Source organism: Piliocolobus tephrosceles, chromosome 16, assembly GCF_002776525.5.
Source record: "Piliocolobus tephrosceles isolate RC106 chromosome 16, ASM277652v3, whole genome shotgun sequence".
Classification (NCBI taxonomy): Eukaryota; Metazoa; Chordata; class Mammalia; order Primates; family Cercopithecidae; genus Piliocolobus; species Piliocolobus tephrosceles.
Genome location: NC_045449.1, coordinates 61574658 through 61596427, shown reverse-complemented (window position 1 = coordinate 61596427; position 21770 = coordinate 61574658). Strand labels below are relative to the sequence as shown.

The 21770-nt window shown below is 39.3% G+C and overlaps 1 protein-coding gene across 13 annotated transcripts in view; it reads right to left on the bottom strand.

Moving 5' to 3' along the window:
- BPTF (bromodomain PHD finger transcription factor) overlaps positions 1-21770 on the bottom strand; it is a 150446-nt gene that overhangs the window by 87963 nt on the left and 40713 nt on the right. For 9 of the 13 annotated variants that reach the window (XM_026456756.2, XM_026456754.2, XM_026456753.2 and 6 more), the window contains exons 4-6: positions 15111-15314; positions 14388-14576; positions 3364-3552 (exon numbers count right to left, since the gene is read on the bottom strand). In XM_026456756.2, the coding sequence (XP_026312541.1) occupies positions 3364-3552; positions 14388-14576; positions 15111-15314 (582 nt within the window). The remainder of the gene's footprint in view (positions 1-3363; positions 3553-14387; positions 14577-15110; positions 15315-21770) is intronic. The other 4 variants (XM_026456758.2, XM_026456757.2, XM_026456759.2 and 1 more) reach the window with 4 other exon arrangements.

The following is a 21770-nucleotide window of genomic DNA, read 5'->3' as shown; positions in this document are numbered from 1 at the left end:
TCTTACATTCCACAGATTTTTGTTTTAAACAGAAAGAACACACCTCTTTGCCCTCCTTAAATAATAAGTCAAAATGGAGAGAGGGTGCTGAGCATCTTGCCACCAGGCTGGAAAAGACTTGATGTGTGGTAGCAAAGCAGTTGGTCAGACTATCAATATTCTCTTGATCATGGAGGGTTTTTTTTTTTTTTTTTTTTTTGAGATGGAGTTTTGCTCTTGTCGCCCAGGCTAGAGTGCAGTGGTGCAATCTTGGCTCACTGCAACCTCTCTCTCCCGGGTTCAAGCGATTCTCCTGCCTCAGCCTCCCAAGTAGCTGGGATTACAGGCGCCCGCCATCATGCCCAGCTAATTTTTATATTTTTAGTAGAGATGGGGTTTCACCATGTTGGTCAGGCTGGTCTTGAACCCCTGACCTCAGGTGATCCACCCGCCTCAGCCTCCCAAAGTGCTGGGATTACAGGCGTGAGCCACTGCACCTGGCTGTCAGATCATGGAGTTTTACGCCAAGATATTGAACTACAGTGGTTAATTCTTGGGACCATCTATAAAGTCCTGTAATAGATATTTTTTAGGCGTCATTTGGTCAGGGTCAGATTTCCTGAAAAGAGAAAGAGAATGACACAGTGCTTTTAAAAAGTTTCCTAATTCAGAGCCAACAATCCAATACTGCTCAGAGTCAATCCTTTATCACTTGCTAAATTTAGTGCAAATAAGGGAAAGGAGAAGAAAATTCAACCACGGGGTAAGACTTAAAGAAATGGAAAAAGAGAACTAAACTGAGGGTAGAGGTCTTTACTGAACACCTTCTGCCCAAAGGCCACATTCTTCCTATTATAAAGCAGTGGATCCTTGTGACGCAGCCTGGCGGCAGGCTACAGATCTGCATCAGCCTCTGCAGCTCACTGTTTAATGATACCAACAGGCAGAAGCCTACGCAAACTCTTCACATGAGGGCTAGGACTACTGGTCTACTAAACAGATAAACTGAGGAAGTGGAGGGTATTCACCTTCATGGATCCTAAAGCAAGTTACTGGGCATTAAGTATTAGCTGGGAACCTAGGAATCTACAAGTGAGTGCTACTGTCAGAAAAAAACCCCAAACCTGACAAATAGGGTTATATGATTGTTTTATCCTACAGAAGTCCCCAACAACCCAACCCCAATAACAGACAACAGGAATTAGGCAGCTAAAACAGAATGGCCTCTAGAAGGGGAATCTTCTCATATGCTTCTCACCTCTCAAACACAGCCACTCTCCCAGAAAACCAATGGCATCCTGATTTATTAAAGAACACCCTCCACGATGTTTATGAGTGTCATAGGCAGTTAAATTCATAATGTGGCTCATGGATTGTACAATCAAGATAAGCCACCTCCAGATCTATCGGAATTAATGTACATACACAGAAATACTAGATTTGGGTCTAGATACAATTACAGGATATAACTGTGGGAAACAGGTTTTTGAAAAAGTTTTAAGTTGTAGGTGAAATATTTGCATTATATTAGGCAGAACCATTTTCGAATTGTATGTATGGGAACAAACTGTATGTATGGGTACACACACGTGCTGAGCTACCAAAAGATGGAAGTGTAGATATTTATTATGCTATAATCTTTGTGGCATCCTTCTTTCCTTAGAAAACCACTCCTACCCAACTCCAGTCACACCCTTTTGCTGGAGGCATCAACAGTAGTACCTTGCCTGCCCTGGTCATAGGGTTAGAAACAATATGATCCAAGATAAACCACTCAAATTCCTTCCTCAAGGACTTTTGATTTGGAGCAGAAGTAGGGGCCTTGCCTTTGGGTCACAGACCTTGGAAACATATAAATACAAATTGCTGGTGCCATCTTCCCTGCCACATGGAAATAGCCTGTCTGTATTGGGAGAGAATGAGGTTAACACACATAAATATATGTAGACCTAAAAGGTGAAAGAGAGAGGAAAACGAAGAGTTTGATATCTGAGGGTCCAATTATGCCTGATGATGGCTCGGACTTCCCAACTATATAAGCTAATTAAATTCCCTCTTCACTTAAGCTAGTTTAAGTTGGTTTGGTCACTTGCAAGTGAAAAAGTCCTAATTAAAACAGATTTCCAACTCATATCAAATGAAAATTATTACCTTAGATAGATTTAAAACAAAGTTATAGAAGTATTAAGAAGAATTACTGTAAAATATATGTATATTCTTGGGATGGTGATAACCCTCCTTAATAAAACACAAAATTCAGAAAACTCTAAAGATTGATAAATTTAACTATATAAAAATGTAAAAATTTCTGTATGACAACAAAGAGCTAAAAGTAGGCAATTACTATGCAAATACAGGTAAAATTGAAGATTAATAGCCACAATACATAAAACATTCCTAAACTTCATTAAAGAAAAGTAACAAAACTCTATTAAGAAAAAGTGAGAAAAAGATATGAATAAGCAATTGACAGGAAGTTCAACAAACACATGTAAGAAACTTAACCACATGAGTAAGAATATGTAAATTTGTATACGAAATACTTTTCACCACTGGCAAAAATGTTAAGAGGAATGATGTTGAATTTAAGTGAGAGAATAAGGAAACCGAAATGTATGAAAATTACTGGTATAAATCTCTTTTGATATACAATTAAGCAGTAGCCATCACTGTTTTTTAAATGTAGCTACCATTTGACCAGCAAGTCCACCTACTGTTTCTATACTGCCAGAAATACCTGCACAAGTACACAAAGATATATGTTAAAGATGTTCAAAAGCACCACTATTTGTAATAATCAAAAACTGTTAACAACATAAATGTCCATTAATAGAGACACAGTATATGAATTATGGTTTATCCATACTCTGGAGTACCATGCAGCAGTTAAAAAAAAAAAGAATTCAATTCGTAACACAAAAAGATTCTCTACATGTATCACTGAGTAAAAAAAGCAGGATGCAGAACAATACATGCAGAGTGATCCTGTTTATATTTTAAAAACTCCCAAAATGAGAAAAATCACCCAAAGCCCTCCAAAAACTTTGTAAACATATATCCATAAATGTAACTGCAGAGAGAAAGATCTAAAATGTTACACACCAAACTGTTGATGGATGGTGGTTACCTTTGTGGAGGGAAGTATGAAAAGGATCTTTCTTCCCCACTCTGTGCTTTTGTAGATTTTTAAAACAAAAACATTGAGTGCAAGTGCTATCTGTGTTTAAAAAAAAAAGAAAAATAAAGGAAAATAACATCTAAATTCCCCCCCACCAAACTTTCATTTAAAAAATTAAAAACTAAAAAAGAAAATAAAAAAACACAAAAGAAAAGAAAAAAAGAAAAAAACCTCCCTTTAATGGAATGGATGAAGTATTTTCTTACCTATCTCTTCCTGAATAGAGACAGGTGTATGAGATTCTCTTTCTCCATTTTCAGGATCATCAGCTGCCTTAGCAGATTCACTCTGGGAAGAATTTAGTTCACTGCTGCTGTTACTGTTTTCCAGATTAGGTTGGATGGAGGTAGTGGTAGCACTAGTGTTACTGCTCTCACATATCTTGTTAGGTTCTTCTAGAAAAATAGAATATCTGATTTTTAAATTGGAAATCACATGAAAAATGACGAATTGTCAGAAAAGACATTTGTTTCAGGATTTCATTACAAAGCTGTATTTTTAAAAGCTGTTCATGTATGAGTAATGCAATGTATAAAAGAAAGTGGTAAGCAACACCTTATTTTTTTAGGTCTTCCAGGCTATTAACTCACTGACTTTTTTGCGGGGGGGCAGTGGTGAGGGCCTAACCCTAACTCACTGACTCGTATCACCTTAGTCTCCAATACAAGGCAGACAATTTTTTGGATACCCCAGAGCTGGAGAATAACCAAGTGATATGACTACCTCTCAAAACTTAAAGTGCACCAGATATTGCAGAGGTGGTTTGCTGAGATAATATTCAAAATCTGAAGCTTATAGTCTTACTTTTCAAAAGTACTCAAACAATATTAGAAACAGAAGTAAGCAGGATTATTTAACTCTATGGTTTTCTGCCTGAATCCCATGCCCCCAAATTAACTGGAAGGTAATGCCTAAATCTGATTGTTAACTTCTTCCTCTCTTTAAGATGGAGTCTCACTGTTGCGCAGGCTGGAGTGCAGTGGCACAATCTTGGCTGACTGTAGCCTCCGCCTCCCAGGTTCAAGAGATTCTCCTGCCTCAGCCTTCTGAGCGGCTGGGACTACCGGTGCATGCCACCATGCCTGGATAATTGTTTTATATTTTTGGTAGACAGGGTTTCACCATGTTGGCCAGGCTGGTCTCGAACTCCTGACCTCAGGTGATCCACCCACCTTGGCCTCCCAAAGTGGCTGCAATTACAGGCACGAGCCACTGTGCCCAGCTGTGACTGTTAACTTCTAAGGACAACTTAATAGTATCGTTAAGAGTATAGTTTTTAAAAACATATAAAAATTACCACTACCATGAACAGAAAGCCTGTCTTTCCATGGTAGTTCAGAAATTAAGAGTCTCCCTCTGCATTTGTTTTTGCCACTGACAAGACACTCTTCAAATCACTTAAGTAAAAATTGGTTGAGTCTATTGCAGTAACTATCTTTGACATATAATGTTGGGTTTCAGGAAAAAAACCTGACAACCTGATAAAATATGGGGAAAATACGTGAACAGTCACAAAAGAAAAGAAAATGCCCTTTAGGCATATGGAAATACGCCCAATTCATACTATGAGAAAAGTAAAATAAAACTATATGAAGAAACTACTCTGTTATCAACTGGCAAAAATCCAAGTCCCACAATACACGAAGGGAAAATTACACATGCATTTACTTAACATAGCAATCCTGTGTCTAGAAATCTAGCACAAAATACACTAAAAAAATTACTAAATTACTCATCTATAGAGCTAGCTATTCACTGGAGTATTTAAAAAGGCAAAAGACCCAGAAACAAAGAAAATGCCAATGAAGGCTGGGAGCAGAGGCTCACGCCTATGGAAGGTTGAGGCAGGCAGAGCACTTGAGGTTAGGAGTTCGAGACCAGCCAGGGCAACATGGTGAAACTCCATCTCTACGAAAAATGCAAAAATAAGGCAGGCATAGTAGTGCATGCCTCTAGTCCTAGGTACTTGAGGGAGGCAGGAAGATGTTTGAACCCGAGAGTCAGAAGTTGCAGTGAGCCATGATTGCGCCATTGCACTCTAGCCTGGGTAACAAAGTGAGACCTTGTCTGAAAAAAAAAAGGGAGGGGCCAGGCACAGTGGCTCATGCCTGTAATCCCAGCACTTTGGAAGACAGAGGTGGGCGGATCACCTGAGGTAACCTGAGGTCAGGCGTTCGAGAGCAGCCTGGCCAACATGACGAAACCCTGTCTCTACTAAAAATACAAAAATTAGCCAGGTGTGGTGGTGCACGCCTGTAATCCCAGCTACTTGGGAGGCTAAGGTTGCAGTGAGCCGAGATCACACCACTGCACTACAGCCTGGGTGACAGCACGAGACCCTGTTTCAAAAAAAAAAGAAAATGCCCATCAATAGGGCATTGGTTGAATAAAAGTTGGTATACACAATGAAATACCATGGAATTGTAGTAAGAACTGAGGATAATCACTATGTTCACACATAAAATGATCTCCAAGATTAAATGTTAAAAGGTGTAGAACAATACTTATAATATGCTTACTTTTGTGTGAGAAGAGGAGGAAATACAAATTTATAAACAGATTTTACTTTTATTTATAAAAAATAAAACAGCTGGGCGCGGTGGTTCACGCCTGTAATCACAGTACTTTGGGAGGCCAAGGCAGGTGGAGCATGAGCTCAGGAGTTTGAGACCAGCCTGGCCAACATGGTGAAATCCCGTCTCTACTAAAAACACACAAATTAGCTGGGCACGGCGGCAGGCGCCTGTAATCCCAGCTACTTGGGAGGCTGAGGCAGAACTGCTTGAACCCAGGTGGGCGGAAGTTGCAGTGAGCCAAGACCGTGCCACTGCACTCCAGCCTGGGCAACAGAGTGAAACTACATCTCCAAAAAAAAAAAAAATTGAAGAATAACCAAAAACCAATAAAAATGGCTACTTACAAGAGAAAAGAAAGACATAGTGAACTAGAGAGAGAAGGAATGAAAGTCAAAATTCTCTGAATATCTCCAGTTACATAGTTTTGAATTTATAATAATGTAAATGTTCTACATTTTCAAAGAATTAAAGTTATTATAGAAAAGCAATCCCTAAAAATTAAACTGAAACAAATGAACTGTATATCAAGTTGTGTATAACCACACAAAGGATTATTATCATCTTTTTTTTTAGATGGAGCCTTGCTCTGTCGCCCAGGCTGAAGTGCAGCGGCGTGATCTCAGCTCACTGCAACCTCTGCCTCCCAGGTTCAGGCGATTGTCCTGCCTCAGCCTCCCAAGTAGCTGGGACTACAGGTGCATGCTGCCACGCCCGGCTAATTTTTTTTTGTATTTTTAGTAGAGATGGGGTTTCACCATATTGGCCAGGCTGGTCTAGAACTCCTGACCTGTAATCCGCCCACCTCGGCCTCCCAAAGTGCTGGGATTACAGGCGTGAGCCACCAAGCCTGGCCCTTTTTTTCTTTTTATTTTCTTTCATTCTTTTTTTTTTTTTTAAGACAAGGTCGGGCTCTATCACCCAGGCTGTAGTGCACTGGTGTAATCTCAGTTCACTGAAACTTCTACCTCCTAGGGCTCAAGCCATCTTCCCACCTCAGCCTCCTGAGTAGCTAGGACTACAGGCAAACATCAGCACGCCCGGCTAATTTTTATAGAAAAGGAATTTTGCCAGGTTGGGCGGGCTGGTCTTGAACTCGTGAGCTCAAGCAATCTGCCCACCTTGGCCTCCAAAGTGCTGGGATTACAGGTGTGAGCCACAATGCCCAGTCTAGGGGATTATTTTAAGCGACTTTGGAATACGGTATTTTGTCTGTACATCCTTCCTAGAAATGAAGTATAATGAGAAATAAAGAGCAGCAAAAAGTCATAAATGCCATTCAGTAGTCTTAGTGTTAGCAGTAATACTGGTATTATGAAAATACTACTATTTAAAATAAATCACTTCCTCTTATTATTAATGCACATTAGGATTGGAATACCCTGTATTGGAATAAAGCAAATGTATAGCTGAATTACTGTTGCTGAACTGAAATTTTCAGTGTAAGGGAACAGAGATACAAATGTAAAAACAAAGAAACTAAGTATGCTATCCACAATCTGAATTTGAAATGTTAATATAAACTGATGATCTTTTTCTTTTCAAAAACATGTCCTTCATAACACTACCCACCAAAAAAGCATAGCGGCAGTGACAGTCCAATAGCAAAAAGTATCTCTGAGTCTAGATTGTAGTCTGTAAATATTGTTTCCCATTAAAAGGAACCAGGACTTCTTGGAGGAAAAAAGAAAGATTCCAAGTCGGGATAGGTACTGTGTAACATAAGTCTCAAACATTTTATTCTGCTAAAAAGCAAGAAGTGTGGCCAGCACGGTGGCTCACGCCTGTAATCCTAGCACTTTGGGAGGCTGAAGTGGGCGGATCACCTGAGGTCAGGAGTTTGAGACCAGTCTGGCCAACATGGCAAAACCCGTCGCTACTAAAAATACAAAAATTAGCTGGGTGTGGTGGTGGGCGCCTGTAATTCCAGCTACTCAGGAGGCAGAGGCTGCAGTGAGCTGAGATTGTGCCACTGCAATCCAGCCTGGGTGACAGAGCAAGACCCTGTCTCAAACAAACAAACAAACAAAAAAACCCAAAACTCCATTATTACAGTCTCCAAATAAATAACTGATTCTGGGCCGGGTGGGTGGCTCACTCCTGTAATCTCAGCACTTTGGGAGGCCGAGGCAGGCAGATCACTAGGTCAGGAGTTCAAGACCAGCCTGACCAACATGGTGAAACGCCAACTCTACTAAACATACAAAAATTAGCCAGATGTGGTGGCACATGCCTATAGTCCTAGCTACTCGGGAGGCTAAGGAAGGAGAATTGCTTGAACCTGGGAGGAGGAGGCTGCAGTGAGCCAAGATCGCACCACTGCACTCCAGCCTGGGCGACACAGCAAGACTCCATCTATCAAGAAAACAACAACAACAACAACAAAAAACCCTGATTCTGGAAAGATCATTAATGAGTGAGAGATTAACAGAGAATCATGCAATCTCACCACCTAAACTCATTGATCCATCTAGGCATCTCTGAAGGTAGAAAAACCATATACCATGAGCCTTTTGGTGTGATACATTAATTAACCAGCACATTGTTTATAAAGTATTCTTGCCAAAGACAGTTGAAACTGAATAGGCATTAAGAGATTAACTTTTTAACTTTTTAAAGTGGTATGTAGCAATCTTTCCCCAAATATTGCCCAACTTTTTCAGTTTAATCTTTAATCTGAGCCACACAAAATGTTTCTGATCACTGATCATACTCAATATAATGGGTAGATTTCTTCAACATGAAATCTACCCAATTTTCTTATATTCTCACTGCTATCATTTTTCATACTACAATTTTGTCCTTCACATAGTAACTTCTACCACATTATATGAAAATGACAATGTTCTGACAAGCTTTCATTTCAAAGTAAAGCCTGAAATAAAATATATACAGAAGCAATTGTATATAAAGAAATTCTAAAGTAGATGTATTTGTACAAAAATTTTAAATTCTCAGATGTTTTTTAAAGTCTTTCTATTGCAGAAGATATACACAATACAAACATTAATCAAAATAAAGCTGGTCGTATAGCTTGAAAATATTATTAAAAATAACATTTCATAATGATAAAATAACATTTCATAATGATAAAAGATTCAACAAAAATATAAATATTAGGTGCTCCTAATAACAGTTTCAAAGTGTATAATGCAAAAACTGAAAAAAGCAAAAAGAGAAAAAGGCAAATCTACAATAAATAGTTGGAAATAATTTTAAAATATCTGACAGGAAAAAAAAGAAACAAAAAACAAAAAACAACAACACCCAAAAATGTACCAAGAATACAGATCAGAACAATATAATCAGAAACCTTATCTGAGGCCAGGTGCGGTAGATCACTTGAGGTCAGGAGTTCAAGATCAGCCTGGCCAACATGGAGAAACGCTGTCTCTACTCAAACAAAAATTAGCAAGGCATAGTGGTGAACACCTGTAGTCCCAGCTACTCAGGAGGCTGAGGTGGGAGGATTGCTAGGACCAAGGAGGCAGAGGTTGCAGTGAGGCAAGATTGAGCCACTGCACTGCAGCCTCAGCAACAGAGCCAGACTCTGTGTCAAAAAAACAAAACCAAAAGCAAACAAACAAAAAAATTAAAACAAGAAATCTTACCTGTCTTATACTGCACCCAACTGAAAAAATATATTACATATATATATATAATGTACATATATGTAATATACATACAACCTCTTCAATTGTTCAAGGAACATTTATCAACATTAATTAAATGTTGGGCCATAAAACAAGCGTCAATAAAATTTAAAGGACATAAATCATGCATAGAATATTCTCTGATAGAGGGTTAAATTCGAAATCAACTAGAAAAAAAATAAAAAGATAATTAGCTACTTTGGAAGCTGAGGTGGGATAATCACTTGAGCTCAGGAGTTCCAAGTTACAGAGAGTTATGGTCACTTTACTGCAATCCAGCCTGGGTAACAGAACAAGACCGTCTTACATACACACAAAAAAGAAAACACAAAAACAGAAACCTACAAATGTTTGAATATTAAGCAATATACTTCAACACACACTACATTAAAACAGAAATTAGAAAATATTTTAAACTACAGGATAAAGGGAACATGACATATAACAGTCTGTGGTTGTGTTCTGGTCATGCATTTAAAAATAAAATAAAGTAAGTCTGTGGGATGTATCTATAGCAGGACACAGAGGAAAGCTGATAGCCTTGACAGTAGACATCATAAAAAAAACTAAACTACAAACCATCAAAGCAACCATCTTCAGAAGCTAGGAAAGAAAATCCACAAAAGTACAAAGAAAATAAAAGGAAGAACATAATACTAAGACCAGAAATTAATTTAGAAAAAAGCATACAATAGAGAAGGTCAACAAAGACAAAGCTGTTTTTTTAAAAAAAGACTAACGGAATTGCAAACAGCCTTGCAACATGATTAATGGGGGCAGATAACGAATTTCTGGATTGGAAAAACAGAATGAGTATAGACCCTATATATATAAAAAAGATAGGATGTTATGCTAACAAATTGTAAAGATTCAGCAAAATGAGGAGATTCCTTAAAAAAGGCAATTAAACAAAACAAACCTAAGAAAACAACAGAAAATATGAATAGCCACTGCTGTACTTTGGATAGTTTAGATGTTTGTCCTCCCAAAAATCTCATGTTGAAATTTGATCCCAATGTTGGAGGTGGGGAGTAATGGGAGGTGTTTGGATTCTGGAGTTGGATCCCTCAAGAGTACATTACTGCCCTTGGGTTGGGGGTGAGTGAGTTCTCACTCTTAGTTCCCACTAGAGCTGATTGTTAAAAAGAGCCTGTCATCTGCCACCCCTGCCTCCCCTTTCCTCTCTCACCATGAGGTATCAACATACAGTGGCTCCCTTTTCCCCTTTCGCCATTAGTGGAAGCATCATGAGGCCCTCGCCAGATGCAGATGTCGGTACCGTGCTTCTTGTACAGTCTGCAGACATAGCCAAGTAAATCTCTCTCTTTTTTTTGTTTTTTAATAAATTACCAGCCTTAGATACTCCTTTACAGCAACACAAATGGAATGAGACACCCATTATCTACTAAAGAAGTGAATGAAAACTCTAATAACCTTCCCACAATGAAAACTCCAGAACCAAATCACTCCAGCAAACATTTAAGAAATAACACCAGCCATAGCTGGGCACGGTGGCTCACACCTCTAATCCCGGCACTTTGGGAGGCCAAGGCAGGTGGATCACGAGGTCAGGAGTTCAAGACCAGCCTGGCCAACATGGTGAAAACCCATCTCTACTAAAAATACAAAAATTAGCCAGGCGTGGTGGTGGGCACCTGTAATCCCAGCTATTTGGGAGGCTGAGGCAGGAGAATCGCTTGAAACTGGAAGGCGGAGGTTGCAGCAAGTTGAGATCGCGCCACTGCACTCTAGCCTGGGCGAAAGAGTGAAACTCCATCTCGAAAACAAAAAAAATAATTAACACCAGCCCCACAAAAACTCTTCTAGTACCAAGTCATGATATGAGGCCAAAATATTCTTGATACTAAAGACTGACATTATCAGAGAAGAAAAATGCAAACCAATTTTACTCATGAAAGTAAATGCAAAAATTCTAAACAAAATATTAGTAAACTAGATGCTATAATATATAACAAGGAAAATACATCACAACAAGTTATATTTACCCCAGTAACATGAGATTAGGTTAACATTCAAAATTCAATGCAGATACTTCTGCTTCTAGTCAAGGTAAAGTGGAAGAACCAAATTTACCCTCTCTCATGAAACAACTACAAAGTAAAAAACGAAACATTTATAGAAAATGAACAAAAGAGCAGACAGGTAATTCCCAAAAGAGGATATCTAAATGACTGACACACACACGAACACAGAAAGATGCTCAACATCCTTAGTCACCAGGGAGCTGGTAAGTGCAAAGAACAATAAAATATCCCTACATGCCCACCAGCATGTCCCCTCAGTCCTCCAAAAAGACGAAGAGTGATGCTGATGATACCAAGTGCAGAGGAGCTAGAACTCTCATACACTGTTGAAGTGAATACTTCCACCGCCTCTGTGGAAAACTGTTGCGCAGTATCTACCAAAGATAAGCATATACCAGCTCCATGACCTAGAAAATCCACAACTAGGCTTATACCTCTGGAAACGCATACATATGTGCACAAGAAACATGTAAAACATTCATAATAGTATTATTCATAATGGTCCCAAACCAAAAACCATTAAAATAACCACCAAAATGTAACAAGAATTAAGCAAGACATGTCTATATAATGGAATATCATACTGCAATGAAAAAGAATAAGCTGCTACTCCTAGCAACATCTGGATGGCTCTCATTGATGTTTTGTTGAGGTGGGAAAAAAAGCTATCAGGCATCAAAGAGTATATACTGCATGGTTCCAGTAAGTTTTTTAGAAAAGGCAAACTAATCAGTGGTGATAGAAGTCAGAATAGTCAGTACCTTTGTTGGGCTAGGTGTAGTGGTGGCTAAAAGGGGGCATGATATGGTTACACAGATGTGTTAACTTTGTAAACATCCATCAAGTTATTCACTTAATATTTATAAACTTGACTGCAGGTTACATTTCGATTTTTTAAAGTTGCTGGATGCAGTAGCTCATGCCTGTAATCCCAGCACTTTTTTCTTTTTTTTTTTTGAGACAGAGTCTTGCTCTGTCGCCCAGGCTGGAGCGCAGTGGCGTGATCTCTGCTCACCACAAGCTCCGCCTCCCGGGTTCACGCCATTCTCCTGCCTCAGCCTCCCAAGCTGGGACTACAGGCATCCGCCACCACGCACGGCTAATTTTTTGTATTTTTAGTAGAAACGGGGTTTCATTATATTAGCCAGGATGGTCTCGATCTCCTGACCTCGTGATCTGCCCACCTTGGCCTCCTAAAGTGCTGGGATTACAAGTGTGAGCCACCGCGCCCAGCAATTCCAGCACTTTTGAGAGGCCGAGGTGGGAAGATGGCTTGAGCCCAGGAGTTGGAGACTGGCCTGGGCAACACAGTGAGACCTTGTCTCTACATACTTACTTACTAAATAAATAAATAAATAAGCTGGGCATGGTGGTGCACACCTGTAGTCTCAGCTACTTTGAAGGCTGAGGTGGGAGATCACTTGAGCCTGGGAGGTCAAGTCTGCAGTAAGCCGTGATCACGCTACTGCACTGCAGCCTGGGTGAAAGAGCAAGACTCTCTCAAAAAAAAAAAAAAAAAAAAAAACTTTAGCAAAAATATCTTTCCATCCAAAATGCTTTCCAATCTGACAGTATCTTTTGTCGATAAGTTTTAATCATTAAATTAGGTGTCTAAATACATTCTGAAAGTTTAGAAAAGAAAACCAAGTAAGATGTCTTCTATATCACGGCTATTGCTCTTAATCTGCCATGAATAATTCTCCCACCCCAATTCTTCTAACAAGGCATCTCATCCACTGACAATAGGTAGTAAACAGTTGTAACAGAGTTTGGTCCAGGGACATCACAAAGTGTCTAGCACATTGCCAGGCACATTGTAGGCACTCAATAAATATCTGCTGAATAAATAACTGCATGGAGAGCCACAGAAACAGAAGGAAGCAGGTAATTCTCTCTGAAGGTCAGAACTCTATTAAGTCTGTCTACTGCTCACTAGAATGTAAGTCACCAAGGGCCCAGGCCTTATCTATTTTGGATATATCCCCGTTAGTATATTCTGAAGTTGGAGACCTATTAAAATGTTTATCTACTTTACCAAAGAACCAAACTCCTCTTTAAAATCCAGTAACGGGGTTTCAACATGTTGGTCAGGCTGGTCTCCAACTCCTGACCTCAGGTGATCCACCTGCCTTGGCCTCCCAACGTGCTGGGATTACAGGTGTGAACCACCATACCTGGCCCTGTTCTTGATCTTAATGACCAATCTCTCATCAGTATAAAATACGGTGAACTTACTGCTGATTGCTGTGGTTCTTCTGGAGCTTACACTTACATCCCTATCTGTAGCGCCCTGTTAAACTGGTATTTTCAGCAACACAGCTCACTGTTGACCAGTACTCAAATGGAAGTCGTCCCCATAAGAACTGCAGGTTGTCAAAATCCTTCATGTTATGCAACAGGACATTCTTGGTGTGCTACAACTTACTTGGAGTATAACTTTAATTTCAAAAACTGAAAATACGAATTACTGGTCAACTTACATGTTTATGTCAAAATACATCTGATAACAATGTTCTGTGATAATGATTTTCTACCATGACACTACGATATGAAATGTTATAAATATTACACGAGCACATGCAAACATAAAATTAATTTGTTAGTATCTACAGAACTGGAAAGGTCAGATCATTCAACACTGAGCCATTAGTACATAAGTAATTAAAACCAAAATATCTGCCACTATGGTCTGGTGATAAAATATAAAAATAAATCTATTAAACAAAACCAGCTAAATGAAGTTTAAGAAGCATGAAAATTATGATGAGTTTCAAGCACTAACTGCGAGGACATTTATCAAACTCCAAATGTTAGGTGACAACTTAGCAAATAGGGATGGCACTGTAAGCAAGCAGCATGAATGAACACATAGTTTAAAGTTTTAGGTGACATTCGGCTTTTACTACAAAAGGGAAGGATTCCCCCCATTACAGAGGCATTGATATGCTGCCCTCTGTACCTGGCACATCCTGGGGGAGCTCAGATGCCACCTTCTTCTCTGCCATGTTGCTGCTATCAGGGGTTTCTGAGAGACACCCCACGGGGCTCCTCCCTTCAGAGGGACTAGTCTCTTCTGAAGATGCATTTGTTGTGTTGTCGCCAAGATTTGCTGACACAGAGTTACCTTTATCCCCAACTTCTGTTGGCTCTACAGCAAAATGCACAACAAAACTTTAAAGATATTCTTTAAAATTGCTTCAGGGCAAATGGCCACATTCAGTCAACTACTAAATGATCAATCACCAAAAATCCTGTTTCCGTTGGATGGCCATTTTAAAGCAATTAGATTCTCAGATATTGCTGCAATAGGTAATCCAGAGAGTATTAAGAATACTTAATAATATATTAAGAATGCTTAACTAATTAATATAAAAATGAACATATTTCATCACATTCAAAAGTGTATATTCTGGTATAATATAAAAAATAGTACTTTTTCATAGGGAAATGGCAAACTAATGGGAAGTATAGAGACACGAATATAACATTTTAGCAAATTCACTAATACGTAAAACTCATTACAATTGTTACACGTTACAAGAGGGGATGGTATCTTGATCTCTTTAGAAATATTAAACTAGGTAGTTGCTTACAATATTTCACTTTCATTTTGCAAGTAAAACTGGAGGTTTCATAAATAACACTGATGAAATATTTCTTTTTAATCAAGTAATTTTTTTACCCTCAGATTTTCCTTGCTCAGGGTCATCGTCTGGTGTTTTGTCGTCACTGTCTTTTTCAAGGGACTGATCTTCAAATTCTTCTCTACTTTTCTCAGCATCTTTAGAGTCATTCTCAGTCTCATTCTTGTCTTTTTCTGTTTCTTCTGGGCTTTTAACATTATCAATGTCTCCCTTTTTCACTCTTATGGATTCCAAAATTTCTTCTATAACGTGTAAAACAAACAAAAAAATCATTCCCATATATAACCAAACAGAACAGTACCACAAATGTCACTTAAGAGTTTCAATACAAGTTATTAAAGAGGAAAATTAAGTATTTTTAAAGCATTAGATCTATGAAATAAGAATCAAGATTACAAACAAAATTGTGTTTACAGAATTCAATCAGTTTGGTGTACCTTCACGTCTAGAAAATACATGCTAATTATGGGCTCTACTTTTTTTTTAAAAAAAAGTAAAATTAGTCTATCTTTTTACAATATAGGCTTGATATAGGTATTTGTGACAGATGACAAAAACTACAAGGTGACATAGACCCACAGTCTGGGCAGCACACTGTAGTGATCAAAACCTAGAAACCCAAAACCCACTGTAAATCTGACTTGGATTAGCTGTGTGACTTTGGGCCAGCTACCTAACCTCTCCAGGGCATCATTTCCTCAATTGTAAGAAGAGAAAACAGAGGCCCTTTTGGAAACAACTTTCTTTCTGAAGTCCCTTAACTGTTCTGAAAGTCACTAAGTCTCTAAGTACACTTACCCTCTTTCAACTTAGACAGAGTGATACTATGGCACATTATAGACCATGGGATATAAAAGGACCACAGTGTACAGAACACACGGTGTATCAGTATGGACTCATGGATATTAATTATATTCTTTGGTTTATCATGCAATACTATCACTTCTAATTTTGTTCCACAAATTGTTTCAGCTTTGGCCACTGGGGACTTTTTCCAAGTCCAGTGTCCTTTTGACACATATTCATCCATCCATCCATCCAGCCAGCCAGCCAGCCAGCATTTTCTCACTTTCCAGTATTACAAGATGCTCTGGGCTCACCTTGTATTTTCCCTGCCCCAGCCCTACAACCCACCATCTCTCCAAGGAGTCTTTGTTCTTTTTTGAAGAACAAATTGGAGAATGATGTGACAAGTCACAATCTAGGTGCTTGGTGTGCTTGTTACTACTACTGGGGTGTTGCTATTCTAGAGTCTCTCAGCCAACAGAGCTAAGAATTGTAGTCATAAATATACACATCTATCTTATTTCTGTATTTATTTGTGTGGACATATATGTGTATGACTGAAAGCCTATGTGTCTGTGTAGGATTCATTTACCATTGCCACTTGCTTATTTGTAACTTCTCTGGCAGTGAGAAAGCTGGCTCACATTATAATACATCTAGTTATTTGTTCATTCCTAGTACACACAGTAAAATAGTTTTGGAATTGCTAAACTGTTTCCTCATAAAAATAAATTTACCAACTAGAGTACACTATTTGTGAATAAGAAGAAACACGGTTTTTCTTTTTCTTTTCTTTTTTTTTTGAGACAGAGTTCTGTTCTTGTCACCCAGGCTGGGTGCAATGGCGCAATCCTGGCTCACTGCAACCTCTGCCTCCCAGGTTCAAGCGACTCTCCTGCCTCTGCCTCCCAAGTAGCTGGGATTACAGGCACCTGTCACCATACCTGGCAAATTTTTGTATTTTTAGTAGAGATGGGGTTTCACCACGTTGGCCAGGCTGGTCTTGAACTCCTGAACTCAGGTGATCCGCCCACCTCAGACTCCGAAGTAGACGGAAATAGAGGTACGTGTCACCACACCTGGCTAATTTTTTAAACTTTTTAAAAATAGAGATGGAGTCTCATTATGTTGCCCAGGCTGGTCTTGAACTCCCCCTGCCTCGGCCTACCAAAGCACTAGGATTACGGGCATGAGCAGTGCCCAGCCCTTAATTACTATATTTTAAAGAACATTTTATTTGGAAAAAGAAAATGTAGTTACCGATTATCTGTCTTTCTTAGAGGAACAGATTTCCTTTTTCTTTCTTTTTTTTTTTTTTTGAGGCAGAGTCTCACTCTGTTGGCCAGTCTGGAGCGTAGTAGTGCGATCTCGACTCACTGCAACCTCCGCCTCCTGGGTTCAAGTGACTCTCCCACCTCAGCCTCCCAAGTAGCTGGGACTATAGGCATGTACCGCCACACCTGGCTAATTTTGTATTTTTAGTAGAGATGGGTTTCACTATGTTGGCCATGCTGGTCTTAAACACCTGACCTCAAGTGATCCACCCGTCTCAAAGTGCTAGGATTACTGGCATGAGCCACCACGCCTGGCGGTCTTTGAAACATAACTACACCCTATAGCTTTTCATAACCAAATCATTGTACATCCTTCCTACTTTCCCAGTGATATTTAATGAAAATAAAACCAAAAAAAATTGTTTTAATTGCTTACTAAGTTTAGACCATTTAAATTGGTTGAAAAGCACAAGTTGCATAACCATACTTCTCTGATTTTCTATAAAGATTCTAATTTCAAACAGTCTGTATTGTTAAACACTCTTGTATATATGTGTATATGTATATATGTGTATATACATACACACATTTACACTAGTTTCAGGTTCGAAAAGTATGGCAATCATAGCCGTAAGAAAAATAGACCAAAAACAGGGCCGGGTGCAGTGGCTCACACCTGTAATCCCAGCACTTCGGGAGGCCAAGGCAGGTGAATCACTTGAGGCTAGAAGTTTGAGACCAGCCTAACATAGTGAAACCCCGTCTCTACATAAAATACAAAAATTAGCCAGGAGTGGTGGTACACGCCTGTAATCCCAGCTACTTGGGAGGCTGAGACAAGAGAACTGCTTGAACCTAAGAGACAGAGGTTGCAGTGAGCCGAGATCATGCCGCTGCACTCCGGCCTGGGTGACAGAGCGAGACTATGTCTCAGAAAAACAAAAACAAAACAACAACAACAACAACAAAAATAAAAACAGACCCAAAATGTTCAGCAGAGAAAAACATTAAAGGATGAAAGAAAATTACATTGGGCCGGGCGCGGTGGCTCAAGCCTGTAATCCCAGCACTTTGGGAGGCCGAGACGGGCGGATCACGAGGTCAGGAGATCGAAACCATCCTGGCTAACATGGTGAAACCCCATCTCTACTAAAAAATATGAAAAACTAGCCAGGCGAGGAGGCTGAAGCAGGAGAATGGCGTGAACCCGGGAGGCGGAGCTTGCAGTGAGCCGAGATCGCGCCACTGCACTTCAGTCTGGGCGACAGACTCCGCCTCAAAAAAAAAAAAAAAAAGAAAGAAAGAAAATTACATTGTATCTCATCTATACTAAATATGCATATTCTATAAACAAGTATATTCTACACTTTGCATGAACATTTTTCAAAACTAAACAAAGAATTAACCTACCAGATTTTAGAAACCATCTCTACTTAGAAAAAATTCTTCTAAAAATAAACTTCCTTCAAATAAGCAAAATAAAGCATTTCATAATTACCATACAAGCACAGGATAAAGCAAATATAGTAAGCTGTATATTTAGCTACAAATATATAAAGTATAGATCTAGACAACGAATATATGAGTAGTTACTATATCATTCTTTTTTTTCTTTTTCTTTTTTTTTTTGAGACAAAGTCTCACTTTGTTGCCCAGGCTGGAGGGCAGTGGCACGATCTCAGCTCACTGCAACCTCCACCTCTGGGTTCAAGCGATTCTTCTGCCTCAGCTTCCCAAGTAGCTGGGATTGCAGGCATGTGCCACCAGGCCCAGCTAATTTTTGTATTTTTAGTAGAGACGGGGTTTTGCCATGTTGGTCAGGCTGGTAACTGTATAATTCTTTCAACTTTTCTGTACATTTGAAATTTTTCATAAAATGTTGAGGAAAAATAGAGAAGAAAAATTGAACTATCAAAAATAGGATTAAACTCTCCTAAGGTAGACATGTGTGTTTGTATAAAAACCAGAGAGTTATACATTAGAAATGAAGTATTTTGTTTGAGAGGTTAACATCAAGTCAAAGTCATCAGGACAGGCTACGATTCTGAAATTCCTGTTATGCTGTAAATTAGTCTTGGCCATTATCAGAACCCCAGTGGTTTCCATTGTTTTCATCTCATAAAACCCCAAGTTAAAGAACACTATTAGATATTATTTTGGGTATTTACCTGGACTGGATGGTCCTAAACTGATTATCATAGCCAAGATTTTGGTTGCCAGAGAAAGCAAATAAAGGTTAACAGTGGTGGACTGGTGTTTTAATGGGGAATTCTTCTATTTGAATGTTCAATTCATTAACAATACACTCCTTAAAAAGGTGCTGGGGCCGGGCACCGTGGCTCACGCCTGTAATCCCAGCACTTTGGGAGGCCGAGACAGGCGGATCACGAGGCCAAGAGATCGAGACCATCCTGGCTAACACAGTGAAACCCCGTCTCTACTAAAAATACAAAAATTAGCCGGGCACGGTGGCGGGTGCCTGTAGTCCCAGCTACATGGGAGACTGAGGCAGGAGAATGGCGTGAACCCAGGAGGTGGAGCTTGCAGTGAGTGGAGATCGCGCCACTGCACTTCAGCCTGGGCAACAGAGCGAGACTCCGTCTCAAAAAAAAAAAAAAAAAAGAAAAGAGAAAAAAAAAAAAGGTGCTGAGAGGATTAAAGAATTGTAAAACACCTAGTTGAGCACCTGGCCCACAGTAGGCACTCAAAAATGTCAGTGTCCCCTTCAGTTCCCCAACAATTTTCAATTCTCATGAATCCCTCCCCTCCTCCTGTAGTACCAGGTTGATGTTGTACCTTAGCCAAAAAAAACAGGAAAGAAAGAAAAAAATATTTATGTCACTTTTGGGGTCCAGATCTCACCATTAAACCCAAGGTACAACTCACCTTATTTCCATGTACTCCACGTAGTACTAAGAGGATAACTGCAGGTTGCAAGGCAATCTCATAGCACACAAATTTTAGTCATCTGACTTTCTAAGAACATATTGTGGCCTAAAGCTCAATGCTCTCTATGTTGTTCTCCATTACTACAAAAGGTTTAACTAATGTGTTTTTGTTTTGTTTTGTTTTGTTTTTTAAGACAGAGTCTCGCTCTATCACCCAGGCTGGAGTGCAGTGGCTCACCTGGCTCACTACGAGCTCTGCCTCCCGGGTTCACGCCATTCTCCTGCCTCAGGCTCCCAAGTAGCTGGGACTACAGGTGCCTGCCACCACGCCTGGCTAATTTTTTTTGTTTGTTTGTATTTTTAGTAGAAACAGGGTTTCACCATGTTAGCCAGGATGGTCTCGATCTCCTGACCTCATCATCTGCCCGCCTCAGTCTCCCAAAGTGCTGGGATTACAGGCATGAGCCACCGTGCCCTGACTAATTTTTTTTTTTTTTTTTTGAGGCAGAGTCTTGCTCTGTCGCCCGGACTGGAGTGCAGTGGCTGGATCTCAGCTCACTGCAAGCTCCGCCTCCCGGGTTTACGCCATTCTCCTGCCTCAGCCTCCCGAGTAGCTGAGACTACAGGCGCCCGCCACCTCGCCCAGCTAGTTTTTGTATTTTTAGTAGAGACGGGGTTTCACCGTGTTAGCCAGGATGGTCTCGATCTCCTGACCTCGTGATCCGCCCGTCTCGGCCTCCCAAAGTGCTGGGATTACAGGCTTGAGCCACCGCGCCCGGCCAACCCTGACTAATTTTTAAAAGTACATTACATGCTGAATTATATTGAACTATAACATGCTCATTGTAGGAAATGCAAAAACTATGAAAAGGAAACCAACTACAATTCTACTATGCTAATTGGTTATTTTTAATGATAAAACCTAATCCAGTTGGTTATTTAGAGGAAGAGAATTTAAGTATCTGACACAGTTTTTGCATGGTACTTAACTCTCCAACATGTAGTGTTCTATCACATGATACTTCATAATGAAATTTACCAATTCCCCTATATTAACATTTTTAGGTTTTTATATTCCCCCAAATCAAACCACTTAACACTTGATCGTCCATTCCTGTTTTGATTTTGTTCTTTAATTATGATTATACTGTATATATAATACACAGAAAATATTTTGTTCTTTTTGTTTTTTTCCATTTTTATTTTTTATTCTGGAAAATATTTTAATTCAACGTACTTTATAAAATCCTATCTCACACTGCCTTTTAGGAGACTGAAGATGGTTCTCCGTTGTTGTACTAAAACACAGGACAGCAAAAAGGGATTGGTCTATTTTAATGCCATGATTCACAAAAGGAAATTAAGGAGGGAAGTGAGTTGGCTGAAATTAATAAAATTTCCTATGATTTGATCTATATGGAGGGGAGACTAAGGCAGAGATTGTGTTACTGCAATTACTGATCCCCCAAAGACTTCTGAATACTAAAAGTTTTCTAATAAAAAATTCACACATTTTCCTAAACAGATCTAATACAGAAATACTTTCAACTACCAGATATGAATACATATAATTCATGGTAACTAAGAATGCTTTTTTCTGAAGACAAAGTATATTTGTGCCCAAGAGTATTTATATGTGAGAGCCTATCATTCTCCAAAAATATGCATGAATTCACAGGAATATTGATGCAGAATATGTGAGAACAAGCTTGGATACAGCTATCTGGGTATCTTTATTAAATATAAACAT